This window comes from Lactuca serriola, chromosome 9 (genome assembly GCF_051521515.1).
Source record: "Lactuca serriola cultivar US96UC23 chromosome 9, Lser_US96UC23_V15, whole genome shotgun sequence".
Classification (NCBI taxonomy): domain Eukaryota; kingdom Viridiplantae; phylum Streptophyta; class Magnoliopsida; order Asterales; family Asteraceae; genus Lactuca; species Lactuca serriola.
Window position 1 is genome coordinate 209,493,519 of NC_136416.1, and position 12,779 is coordinate 209,506,297.

General features: G+C 35.3%; 1 protein-coding gene and 1 long non-coding RNA gene across 6 annotated transcripts in view; one reads left to right on the forward strand and one right to left on the reverse strand.

The window, feature by feature from the left end:
* Nucleotides 1-12,779, forward strand: part of LOC145074469 (uncharacterized) — a 22,574-nt gene continuing 9,795 nt past the window's right edge. For both annotated transcript variants that reach the window (XR_013691861.1, XR_013691860.1), the window contains exons 1-2: nt 1-156; nt 1,084-1,131. This is a non-coding gene — a long non-coding RNA (uncharacterized LOC145074469). The remainder of the gene's footprint in view (nt 157-1,083; nt 1,132-12,779) is intronic.
* Nucleotides 12,113-12,779, reverse strand: part of LOC145074464 (BRASSINOSTEROID INSENSITIVE 1-associated receptor kinase 1-like) — a 20,092-nt gene continuing 19,425 nt past the window's right edge. For all 4 annotated transcript variants that reach the window (XM_079020836.1, XM_079020835.1, XM_079020834.1 and 1 more), the window contains one exon: nt 12,113-12,691. In XM_079020836.1, the coding sequence (XP_078876962.1) occupies nt 12,258-12,691 (434 nt within the window). In that variant the 3' untranslated portion in view covers nt 12,113-12,257. The remainder of the gene's footprint in view (nt 12,692-12,779) is intronic.

Sequence of the window (12,779 nt, forward strand, 5' to 3'; positions counted from 1 at the left end):
CATGAGTGAGCTAGGAAGGTTACAAACTTAGGCTTTATAAAGGGCTTGAGAAATGGAGTGGGATGCCCACTGGAATTGCAAGAAATCATTGAGAATCAAGGGAGAAATTGGAGAAGAAAGTTTGTAAAGAGTTTTGATATTTTGCTAGGAATTAAGGTATGTTCCTTTGATTTGAGGTTAGATTCATTGTTTATCTGGTTTGGCGTTGTAGGGTTTCAGTGTCTAGTTGAGTCCTTGTGTTCTAATTCGGCCGAAAATATGCATTCGTGTATCAAAATTCGAAATTTTATTTGGTTGGTAATCTCCAACAAATTAGATGTTTGAAATTTAATTTATGAGCTATGGTCATAATGTAACGATAAAGGAAAATAGAGATAAGTTTTTTAGTACGTTATCTAAATTTATTACGTGGTTTTATTGAAAAATGGAGGCTTGAATTTACAGAAATGGTGGAAATATATTTCTTTACTTTCGGGTGAAGAAGATAACCCGTTGAATTTTCGGGGTGGGCGTGTCCAGATCCCATTTAATTTGACTAAATTTAAAATATTTAAGTTGACACACACAGAGACGTTTTCTTCTTTGAAACTAGATTCATAATTTATAGGTTTACCCCATGTATTTGAATCATTTTAAAAGTTTGGCCGATATTAGCCATATATGCACTTAAAAAAGTTTTTGCAATCTACAAAATGGTCCCTGAAATATTATTGTAATATTTATTTTAGTAGTATTATTAATTAAGATTGATACTCGGTTCGTGTTTACTAAATTTATGATTTTTTTAAACATTTATCATATAAACACAAATTTTGTGAATAGATGGAAAAGAAACCTTAGTTTATCGGGCATTTCTATTCGCTAATATATTTTTACGTATTTTAAAACATTGTCGATGCATTTAAAAATTTATATGTTAGAATATCATTAACGAAAAGACACATTAAAAAAAAGGATGAATCATAACTTTTCGTTGGCTGATAGGAACACATGAGTCACTCAACCAAACTCAGTGAATGATATAGTGAATGAACTGTTAAGAGATAGATTACTTGACTTAGAGGTATCTACTAAAATTTGTAGGAGGTTTGGTTGGCGGGGATAGGCTATTCTAAGCACCTCATCTACCAGGTGAGTTTTTTTTTTTTTTTTTTTTTCCTATGGTTGCTCGCACATAAACGTTTATCATGCGTTTATTATGTGGTTTTTATTTATTTATTGACGGTATGTTTTATGATAAGTATGGTTGCGTGCAATTGCAAATGTTATTTTGAATTGTTTATCTATTGTGAGTTTTTTTGGGTGAGATGTTTAGTGAGAACGGGTGAGATATTTAATCGCCGTAAGCATGGCGGATGTGTGTGATCGGCGGGGATGAGAATTGAGAATCATACTCGTTTCCTTGGATATTTAAACTACTTGAGTACAATGGATAATAAGTTGTCTCAAGGAAAAGGGAAATGAACCTTTGGTTATTTCTCTGAATAATTAATCGTTCCCCTAAATTATGTCATCGGGTGATATGTTTTGTTGTATGATTTATTGAACATATGTGATAAAACTATTTGTTTTTTTTTAAATGATGGACATGTATGTGCAACACGAACTCACTAGGCCATAGGCTTACCCATTTAGAAACTTTAAATGTGCGCAACCCAGAAAACTATTTAGCAAGTGGTAGTAGGAAGGCCAAGGAGAAGGATTTATCAACAAGACAACAAAGGAATTCCGCAAAGACGTAACACCCGAAGTTGTTTAACTGAATATTTTATTTTATTTTATTTTGCTTCCGCTGTAGTTTAGTCTATAAGTAAGTTCAGAATTGATCTTGGGAGATGTTGGAACGATTATTTTTCATTTAATCGATATTTGAAAATTGGGGTGTTACAGACGACATTTGCGATTTCGGACTTTAAGGCCCCAAAAAATCGAGCTATAATTTGTTCCTCCTCTCTTTCTACCCCACATCTTATGCGTAATCTGTCGAACTCACTTATGATCTCTTCCACTGTTGATGATCTTTGTGCTACGTTGTGATAGTCTAAGAATGCCTCTTGATGGAAATTAGGTGGCAAAAACCTTCCCGCAAAAGTTTCTTCATCTTTCTCCATGTCGTTACCTTCGAGTTTCCCTCTCGATTCCGCTTTTTCTTCACAGTTTCCCACCACATCGAAGCATATTTAGGGAGTTTTAGGGCTACGAGTTTTACCTTATACTCATCTGATATATCCCGCAAATCAAATACATATTCCACTATTTGAAGCCAATCAAGGAACACATCAGGATCTGCTTTCCCATCAAACTCTGGTACGCCAATTTTGATTCCCAAGTGTTGGAATGGGTCTGTTTTCCGCTCTCTCTGTTCGAACGGGTTCCCACCGTGTGCGAATGGATTGTTTGCATAATCCCCATCATCCTAAATGCGAGGATCAATGTTCGTTACCTCCTCTAAGCATTCCTCATGTTGCATCTCCAGGTCCCTGACCCGTTACTGTAATCTTGCTATCTCTTCAATGTCTAGTGGATTACGTTGGTGTTCCTCATTGACTCTGCCGGCGAATCGACGGGGGTTCCCATACCTTCGTCCTCCACGGTCTCCCATTGTCGAATCTTCCTTGAGCTCTGATACCAACTGATGCCGTTCTCCAGGAACGGCCTGTGAGCTGATGGAATGATACGAATTGGAATCTCTTTACTATTTCCAAATTAAAAAAACTAAAAACTGATTAGTTTTGATAACAATGACAACTATATGTAATCTAATGACCCCCACAAAATAGGAGCTAACTCTAAAGATGAATTAACTAAACAACTAGATAAAACTTAAAACATCACATAGACTTGAGATTCCAACTTGATCCAATCACCTTTAACCTGGACCGCCACCATTGTCTTGATCTGGCCCAAGACTAAGCAGGTCCACTGCATCACAGAGACTATGAACTGTAACCAATTTTCAATGGGTGCAAATGTGTCTTGAAAATCCACTCCTTCCATCTATGTGAACCCCTTTGTTATAAGTCTTGCTTTATATATTTCAATTTATCCGTTAGGTTTATATTTTATTTTATAAACTCGCTTTGAATCAATGACATGCTTTCCTTTAGGAAGGTTCTCAAGAGTCCATGTCCCATTATCTTCTAGAGCTTTGATTTCTCTTTCCATTTATCATCATGTGTTGCTTCAACAAAATTCTTTGGCTCATTATTTATAATGATGGCTGCTAAGAGATATTTGTGAGAATCTAAAAGCTTTTCATAAGATTTACATTTAGCTAAGCGGTGTACCGTTGAAGATATTTGATCAAGCGTGGGTGGCGCATGGTTTATGGAAGGTGGCAAGTTAACTTCATAGTGCTTTAGATGTTTTAGCTGAGATTTGGTTTTTTCTCTTTCTAGTATTGTTGTCGAAATTTGTAGTAGCAGAAGTAGTAGCCTTGAAATTCTCAACGTTTTGATCCTCATGATGTGTACTCTCATAGTTAAAACTTAAACCATTATTATTATTGGGTCTCAAATAGTCTTCATATTGATCAAGTGATTTACATGTTTCTATGGGAATGGTGTCACTTTGACAATTGCAAGGATTGTTAAAAGTTATATTTGTTGGATATTCGAGAATTATAGTCTTGTGATCATCATCTCTCTTTCTTGTTGTGAAAGGAAAAGAGTCTTCAAAAATTTTTACATCTCTTGATATCACGACCTTTTTATGTTCTAGATCATAGATTTTGTAGCCCTTTGTCCCTTGGGGGTATTGTTATGACCTTATTTAACTATGTATTTTAGGCCATTATCCTAATATATTTGAATACAAAAGTTATATTTTAAGATATATGATACACAATATGCTTTGAAATGTTCAACTATATTTAAAATAGAAGATTGGAATGCAAAAGGAAGATAAAGGAGCTAAAAATATGCAAAAAGGATGTTGCTGGACAACTTGACCCATCGTCAGGTTTTTGACCATATCTCATGATTCGTAACTCAGATTGATGAGATTTAATATGTTCTGAAAATTAGACAAAATTACATACGACTTTTGTGTTTGTGAAAATTTTGGATTCCCGGTTCCCGCGTCATGGCAAAGCCATTTCCACAGCATGGAAAATCAGAAAATTTCGTGTATGGGAAGATTCCATCTCCCACAGTGTGGCAAGTCTTTTTCCACGCCGTGGCGATGCTGGAACCTATAAATAGAGTTGAAAATTAACCCTAATGATATACTTTCCACCCTAATTAATACCCTACAAAAACAAACCCCCTAGTTGTGATTTTAAGGGTCTAGAAAGCAGCCAGAGGGCCATTAAATTGATATGGAGTGAAGATTTGAAGGATTCGAGAGCTAATTTATGACATGAATCATTCGGTTTGCTATTCTGACCATGATTAGAATTCCAATGTTTCTATTTGTGTTTTTGCTTTCTGAATTTAAGTGTTAAAACTTGTTGCTTTCATTTCGAGTAGATGAAACTCGATTTTATGTGTTGATTTCAATGATTTTGGATTTTTTTTTAGTTTGGTTATTAATTGTATTTGATTGATCATCACCTATGATGTTAGAGTTATCATTTCTATTGCCTATTGCTGAGTTATGTGTAGTTAAGAGGACTAATCTAATTACATTAACTTGAATCTTAATTAGTTTATGATCAATAAATTGTTAGGAGTAGAGATTGATCAAATCCTAGGGTTAGGTAAAGTTAATCTGTTACTTTGCCTGTGTTAGAGAGCTTAGATATCCATGCTATCCTACAATTGATTGTCATGACCATTGATGAGAAATCACTAGATCATATCTTTCATATTCCAAATATATTAAATTAATTAGGTGTTCACTAATTACATGATCATTGTGTTAGTTGTTCATTAATTATTAATACTAGGAAATCCGATCAAGATACCTAGTCACATTAGAATTCGGTAACCAACTAATAGATCCGTTGCACTATTAACAAAGTTAACCATGATTTTGAGAAGTAATCCAAACTAAACCAAAGTACCTGAAGTGATTTGTTTCCAACATATCTAGTTTGCGGTTTACTAATAAAACCCTTTTTTTACATTTCTTTTATTTAATATAACCTATTATAAAACATCCACCCTAATAAATGAAAATGACTTTGCCACATGTCATCTTCTCATTCATTTGGACACATGGCATTTTCTAGAAATTTAAAATTTTTCTATTTTCCACTTGTCATTTTATTGTATTTTTGATTTTATTAAATTAAAATCCACATTTAATATATAAGGTAATATATATGTAAGGTATTTATTAGAAAATGGTTTATATATGTAATGTATCTAATGCATTAAAGTCTCATTAATTTTAATAATTCAAAAAATTTCTTATTTTTCTTATAAATTTAAAGTTTTCAAATTGTTAAAATTTTATATTTAATTTTTTTTAAATAAACTCATGTAATACATGGGTCTCACACCTAGTTCTAATATTAATTCACTACTGTTCCCCTTGAGTTCAACACCCTTGCTTATCAAAACTATACTATACTCGATTAGGTTCATTGCCTGTAAGACATGGTTAAATGCGATAGACTAGGAACTATAAATTTAAAACTAGTGCATTAAAAATACACATCATGTGTCCTAAGAACAATCATAGCCTCCCCCTCACTTCGAACTTACATCCCTCTGTTTTGTGCTTCTGTAGTAGGCTAAGAATCCTAAGACTTTTATACAATCATTATCGGACTCTTGATTGAGAAAATCTCATATAGGGTTTTGTTTTTGATGACATTAAAGGGAAAACGATTTATGACATATGTGGCCATTAAGATTCATTTTCCCCACAATTTAGTTGGAATATTGGCTTCAACATGCAAAGCTCTAGCGATTTCCAACACATATTGATGCGTTCGTTCCACATCCCCATTTTGTTGAGGTGTATGTGGGCATGTAGTTTCCAAGAGAATTTCTTGCTCAATGTAAAAACTAGTCATGATATTAGAGGTGAACTCCCTCCATTGTCACATCTAGTCCTTATGATACTTTTTTAAATTGGAATTTTTGACCATTTTGTAAAAATTAACTATACAATTGCTTCCTTCAGATTTGTGTCTAAGAAGAAAAACCCAAACGACTTTATTGAAATCGTTTATTATATTTTTAAAAATAGTTAGACCCTGAAAGTGAAGGTGTATGATATTTTCCCCAAATATGACAATGTATTAACTCAAAAAAACTACTAGTTTTATTGAACTAATTAGAAAAGGTAACCTAGTGTGCAGTTTCCACAAGAACATCATGGCGTGGGAGAAACAAATTGAATTTTGTCTCATATGCTTCGTAATTTTGTGTTGTATGCTGATACGAAGGATCCTTCTTCGTTTGTGACTGTGAGAGATTGTTTGATTTCATACTCCCTTGGTGCACTTTTTTTGCCAAATATTTCTTCGAGGTCAAACCATATCTCAGATCCGTTAGCGTACATTACGCTACTTCTAATCGCTTTCTCCATCGTTATGGTGAACAAAGCCTTCACCATAACATCGCACTACATCAATGTCATATAGTTTGGTAAGGATTCTTCCGCCTTCTGGAGAGTTATAATATTGATGAAGCCTACTTTGTTTTTGGCAAACAATAAATTCAAAATCTCTTGTGACCAGTCACTGAGCACATCGCTGACTTGCATCTATCTAGTGTAGTTAGATTCATAATTGTAATATGGGGAGTTTGTATCGATGGTGTTTCCATCATTATTTGGTGGCGGTATTTCATCATCTTCAGACATAATTACTTTGAAGTTTGAGATAGATCAATCTAGATCCACTTTGATGCCATAAAGATTTTGATGTTTGCAAAAGCTTGAATTCATTCAACTGACCAAATGGTATAAATACAAATGGAAGGATCAAACAATTAAGAAAGTAGAAACCTAGAAGGAAACTAAATAAGATAACTATGAAAAGCTAATAATAAGGAAAATAGACAAGCCTTGGAGTGCAAGGCAAAGTTATTAATTTATTTATAGAACCTTTAAGGTCTAACTTGAGAACAATCATGGTCGTAAGATAAAAGTTGTCAGATAATAGTAGATAATATTATACATGACATATTAAAGTCTGTTAAATTTCCATAATGTTTGTAGAGTTTTAAGGTACATGGTATAGTTACTCAGCTTAGTATGTTGGCTCTCAACAAAATGGAGTTGTGGAAATGTGAAACTACATCATTTATGGATATGGTGTGAAGTATGATTACTAACCACACTGACTTTAAAAATAAGAAAATCTAGTATAAAGTATTTAAAGGTTTAGGAATGTCCAATGAAAGCCAAAGTTTATAATCCTCAAATTAGAAAATTAGACTTTAAGACCATCGATTTCTATTTTATTTGTTATATATACCAATCCAATGGTTACATGTTTTACTTACCTATTCATCCATAAGACTTGTAGAAACTAGACATGCTAAGTTTCTTGGGAACAATTTTAATGTGGGAGACAGGGTTCATGAGAGATGAAAAGTGGAGAACATGGAATCTAACGAAACTCGACAAACTACTGGGTCAATTATAATCTCAAATCATGATATAACATCAATACCTCAACCTCCTATTGATGTTATCGATGTTTAAATTGAGAGAGACTATCATATCATGATATCACAAAAAAAGACATATTACGGAGAAAGTTTCAAGAAACACAACTATGTGATTATCGAAAATACCCCTTAGGGTTTGCATTAACATTCTCAAGAAACCATACGTACCAAAAACCAACACAAATAATAGAAATAAACAATACAATTAACACCCCCCTCAGTTTGAGCGGGAGGTTCTCTAATGCTTAAACTGTCCCGAAAATCCACAAATAACTGTCAAGGTAGTCCTTTAGTGAAAATATATGCAAATTGATGATCCGAGGACTCACATTATCAACACTCCCTAACAAAATGTAAATCTATTTCCACATGTTTGGTCTGCTAGTATTGAATTGGGTTAGAAGCTAAGTACGTGGCACTCACATTATCACAAAACACAATTGTAGAGTGGGTCAAGTGGTACTAAAGTTCAAGAAGAAGATTTCAGAGTCAAGCAGTTTCGACGACTACATTAGCTACCCCCCGATACTCAGCTTTGGCACTAGACCAAGGGAAGACGTGTTGACGTTTGGAAGACCATGAGACAAGAATATCACCAAGATAAACACATAACCCAGATGTGTACTGACGTGTCAAGGGACAGCTAGCTCAGTTAACATCAGAATAAGAGACCAAACGATCGACATAAGACATAACTATGAATAGACCATGCTGAAGAGTACCCTGTAGATAACACATGATTCACTTAAGGGCTAGAAAGTGTGGTTCGTGAGGATCATGCATAAAGAGGAAAAACAGTTGAATCTAAGTAATATCTGGATAAATAAAGGTTAGATATAAAATAGCCACAACTAAACTTTTATAAAGGGTCATATCAGCTCGGGATAAAATCTCCTTGGCAAACATAGTTTGTGAGAAAAACAAACTGTCAGGGGAGAGGGTAGCAACAATGTCGAGGAAAAAAGATACCGGTCCTAGATTCGTCATGATAAACTTAGACAAGAGATGTGTAATGACTCTCATAATGAGCGAGAGGCTAGAATCCATGGAAATGATGTCAACAACATATAGCAGGAGATAGATAGTCTATGAATCACGATGAAATATGAAAAGAGAATTGTCTGATCAACTACTGGTGAAGACAAGAGTGGAGATGAATACATAAACATTGACACCAGGCACGAGCAGCATGTTTAAGACTATACAGGGCCTTACAAAGGCGGAAAACATGATCAGGGAAGGTGGGATAGACATAGCCAGGTGTTGTTTCGTGTAAACTTTTTTTTTTGTTAAATCGCCATGAAAGAAGGTGTTTTTAACATCAAGTTGATGGATAGGTCAGTGACGTGAGACAACCATACTAAGAATAGTACAAATGGTAGCGGGTTTAACAAATGGACTAAATGTATTGTTAAAATCTAGACTGAGTTGTTCAGAGAAAGCATGAGCAACTAACCTGCCTTTGTCGCGATCGAGGTAACCGTGCGAGTCTAAATTATATCGGTAGAGCCATCCAAAACCAACAATATTGGCAGTGGGTGGACGAGGAACAAGATCCCATGTGTTATTGTTAGTGGGGGCTAACATTTCCGCATCCATTTCTACCTTCCAATTCGGATCACTCATGGCCTGAGCTATGGAGTGAGGAATGTATGAGAATTCAGAAGTAGTGGAGAGATTGAAAAGAGTGTGTGGTTTTAGGGAACCTGTTCTAAAGTGAGTACTCATAGGCTGACTAGAGGGATGATGAGGAGGAGGGGGTGGATGGATAGAAGGAGAAGGAGGAAAGTGTGACGGAGTGGCCATTGGCTCGGTAGGAGGATAAACCGAGGGCAGAAGAGTGGGAGGTGGGTCATCATTATCAGGAGTGAATTGGTCGTAGTCAGAATTGGTAGGGGCTGGGTGAAAATCACAATATGGAAAGTGATCTTCATCAAAGACAACATGTCGGGATATGATGACATGTTATGTGACAAGATCAGGACACTTATGACCCTTATGGTCCGATGCAGGACCAAGGTAAACACAAGCAGATGATCGAGGATAAAGTTTATGAGGAGAGGTGGAAGATGTGCTAGGATAACACAAACACCCAAAAAGACGGAGGTGGTCATACTTTGGAAAGAAACCAAAAAGAACCTCAAAAGGAGTTTTAAAGGATAAGGTGGTGGTGTGGAGAAGATTAAGAGTGTGGACAGCAGTGAGAAGCGCCTCAGACTAGAAGAAGGGAGCTAGAGACGTCTGAAACAAGAAAATATGTACAATATTGTTAATAATACGAATAGATCATTCAGATTTCCCATTTTGCTGAGACGTGTATGGATATGAGAAGCGAATAGTAATACCATTAGATTGGAGATACGTGTGCAGGAGACGATTATTAAATTTGCATCTGTTATCACACTGAAAAGATTGGATGTCAGTTTTAAATTGGTTTTTGACGTAACATTCTAAAATTACAAAAGACAATATAGGCTACATTTAGCACGTAGAGGAAAACCCCACAAACAATGAGAAACATCATCAATAAACAAAATATATTATTTAAAGCCATCACAACTAGTAACATGATATGTCCATAAATGATAGTGAAGAAGTTCAAACACATGAGTAGTGTTTGTTAAAGATGACGAAAAACATAAATGAAAATGTTTTCCAAATTGACTATAGCAGCGAAGCCAAATGGAAAATAAAACGACGCGACTGTAAAAACGTGAGAACAGAGGAGCCGGGATGTCCTGAGAGGCGAAGCCTAGTGGGAAGAGAAACCGCAGTAAGAGCAAAATCTGTGACTGTAACGGAAGGGGTGCACGAGTATAGATCACCAACACTATCGCATCGCTTAAAAAGGGCACGATAATCAAGATCGTTTATAGAAAAACCAAACGGGTGAAAAGAGACAGAAGCCCAATTATCAATGGTAAATTTAGGATCAAAGACTAAAATTTTAATTATTTGATTTGAAACAAGAACATTTTTGAGAAAACTTCGATAGGCGAGAGGTGTAAGCACCGTGAGGTGTGAAGCGATCTCGTACTAAACGAAAAAACTTTCACTTTCCATAACCAAAATGAAAGAAAGTCAACCTAGCTTATTGTGAGAATAAGGAAGAAAAGTTTGACCAATATGTATTCCTGGAATGATAGCAACATTACCAATTATTATGGATTTAGAATTACAAGACGTAAGAGAGTGCATAGTACCTTGATTAAAATTCATGTGTGAGTTCTCCCCGTATCCATGTAATAATTATTATCTGGTGGTAGTTGAATTGACATAGCCTGAAAAATTGAAGACAGATCTGTAGGTGTTGGGCTGTTGGAACTGGGCTACTGCTAAACTTGGAGCAAAAGTATTGTTGGGCTGTGAAGGGAATATGCTGCTGGGCTTGATCTGCGCTTGAGGAGTGGGCTGGCTGTATATACATGGCGGGCTGCTGGTGGGTAAGCAGTGCTTTGGCTGCTCAGTCCAGCTTATTAGGCTGTCGCTGATTGGGCCGACAGGCTTGATCCGGCTGACATAATATTGGGTTGCGAAAATGGACTGTAATTATAGTAAATTGGTGGCAGAAAAATGCCAAATGGAAATTGAGCATTCTGGTAATTTTGTGGCAGTTGATTTTGAGATGTTTAGCCCCTTGCACTTGGATGAGGCCCCATAATACCCGCAAATTGTGAGTTTTGACTCGTATTTGTTGCGTATTGCACATATAATTAATGTGTAATTGTAGTTATATCACCATAACTTTATATCATATTCATAACTAGTATAGACTTCTTTGGCTTTGTTGAATATTGAACATATACTTAATGTGTAATTGTAATTTTTGCCTCAGTTTTCTGTTTATTCTATTGAAGATGAAGTGGACTAAATACCTAGCTAACTTAAGAATAATGACAAGAATAATACCCAAGTTCTAGAAAATGGGATCAAGGGTGATGTAAGATTTAGACAATCGAGTCTCTACCTGAACATAGAGAACGATTTCATTGTATGAATGATGATCTCCTAAATATGAAATCTTAAATCACAATGTAAAATAAATAATAGTATGAAACTAAGGAGAAAAACCATATACTAGCATAAAACTAACTTTAAACCAGCTACTTCAGGTCTTTCATCACACTATCTTTACATTTCCTAGTTAGGCGTCCTCTTTCCATCACATCATCAACTGTGATTGTTTTCGGCATATCTTTCGACTTGTCCAACTTAAGAAAATTTAATATGATAGACATACAACCAAATGGGAGAATGAAATTTTACCATTAATTATGTGCCTAAACTTTTTACAGTATATGGAAATATTTTTCTATCAGTGAATCACTTTAATAATTGTGGCTTTACTTACTTTTTAATTATTACCAAACAGTCCCTACAGAATCTCGATAAGCCATTCTAGTCCCTCTAAATAAATTAAACGATGGTTAACGCGATTTCTAATGTGCTTTAATTTTTTGTTCCTAATTACAAAACTCTCATTTATTATCTTTGAGACTAAGGATGTGTAAAAAATCAACACCATCACAAAGGGGACATACTTAGAATTGTTAAATCCTCCTTAATCGTCTACTCTCGTGGCGTCTTCTAATGAAACAAAATCAAGTAAGGTTTCATGTTTAATGAATGACATTTATATGTATTTTATGATGATTTTAGAAATCCTATTTTACATTTATGTTGAAATTATTTGGTGAAATCATTCAACTCAAGGGTGCTTACCCAATCAAGCAACATGACCTCTTCGTCATAATTGGCAAGCCGAGCAAGGTCAAAGGCTGGTCGCCCAGTGATTAGTTCTAGAAGCATCACACCATACCCAAAAACATCAGTTCTTTCTGAAGATCTCCCCGTGGCTAGATACTCAGGGGCTATATGTCCGATCGTACCACGAACACCTGTTGTTACATGAGTATCATTGCAGTCCATGAGTTTAACCAACCCAAAGTCTCCTACAACCGCTTCAAACTCCTCATCCAACAATATGTTTGCAGCTTTCACATCACGATGGATTATCTTAATGTCACAATGATCATGCAAATAAGCAAGTCCCTTTGCGGATCCCAATGCAATTCGTTTCCTTGCTGGCCAATCAAGTACAGGTCGTGTATAAGTTCGATCTACAATAATTTATCATTTAGGTTGTTAGATATTATCACATTTCATTGTTTACTCTATTCGATGTTTTGTAAGTAGTGTTAAATGTTA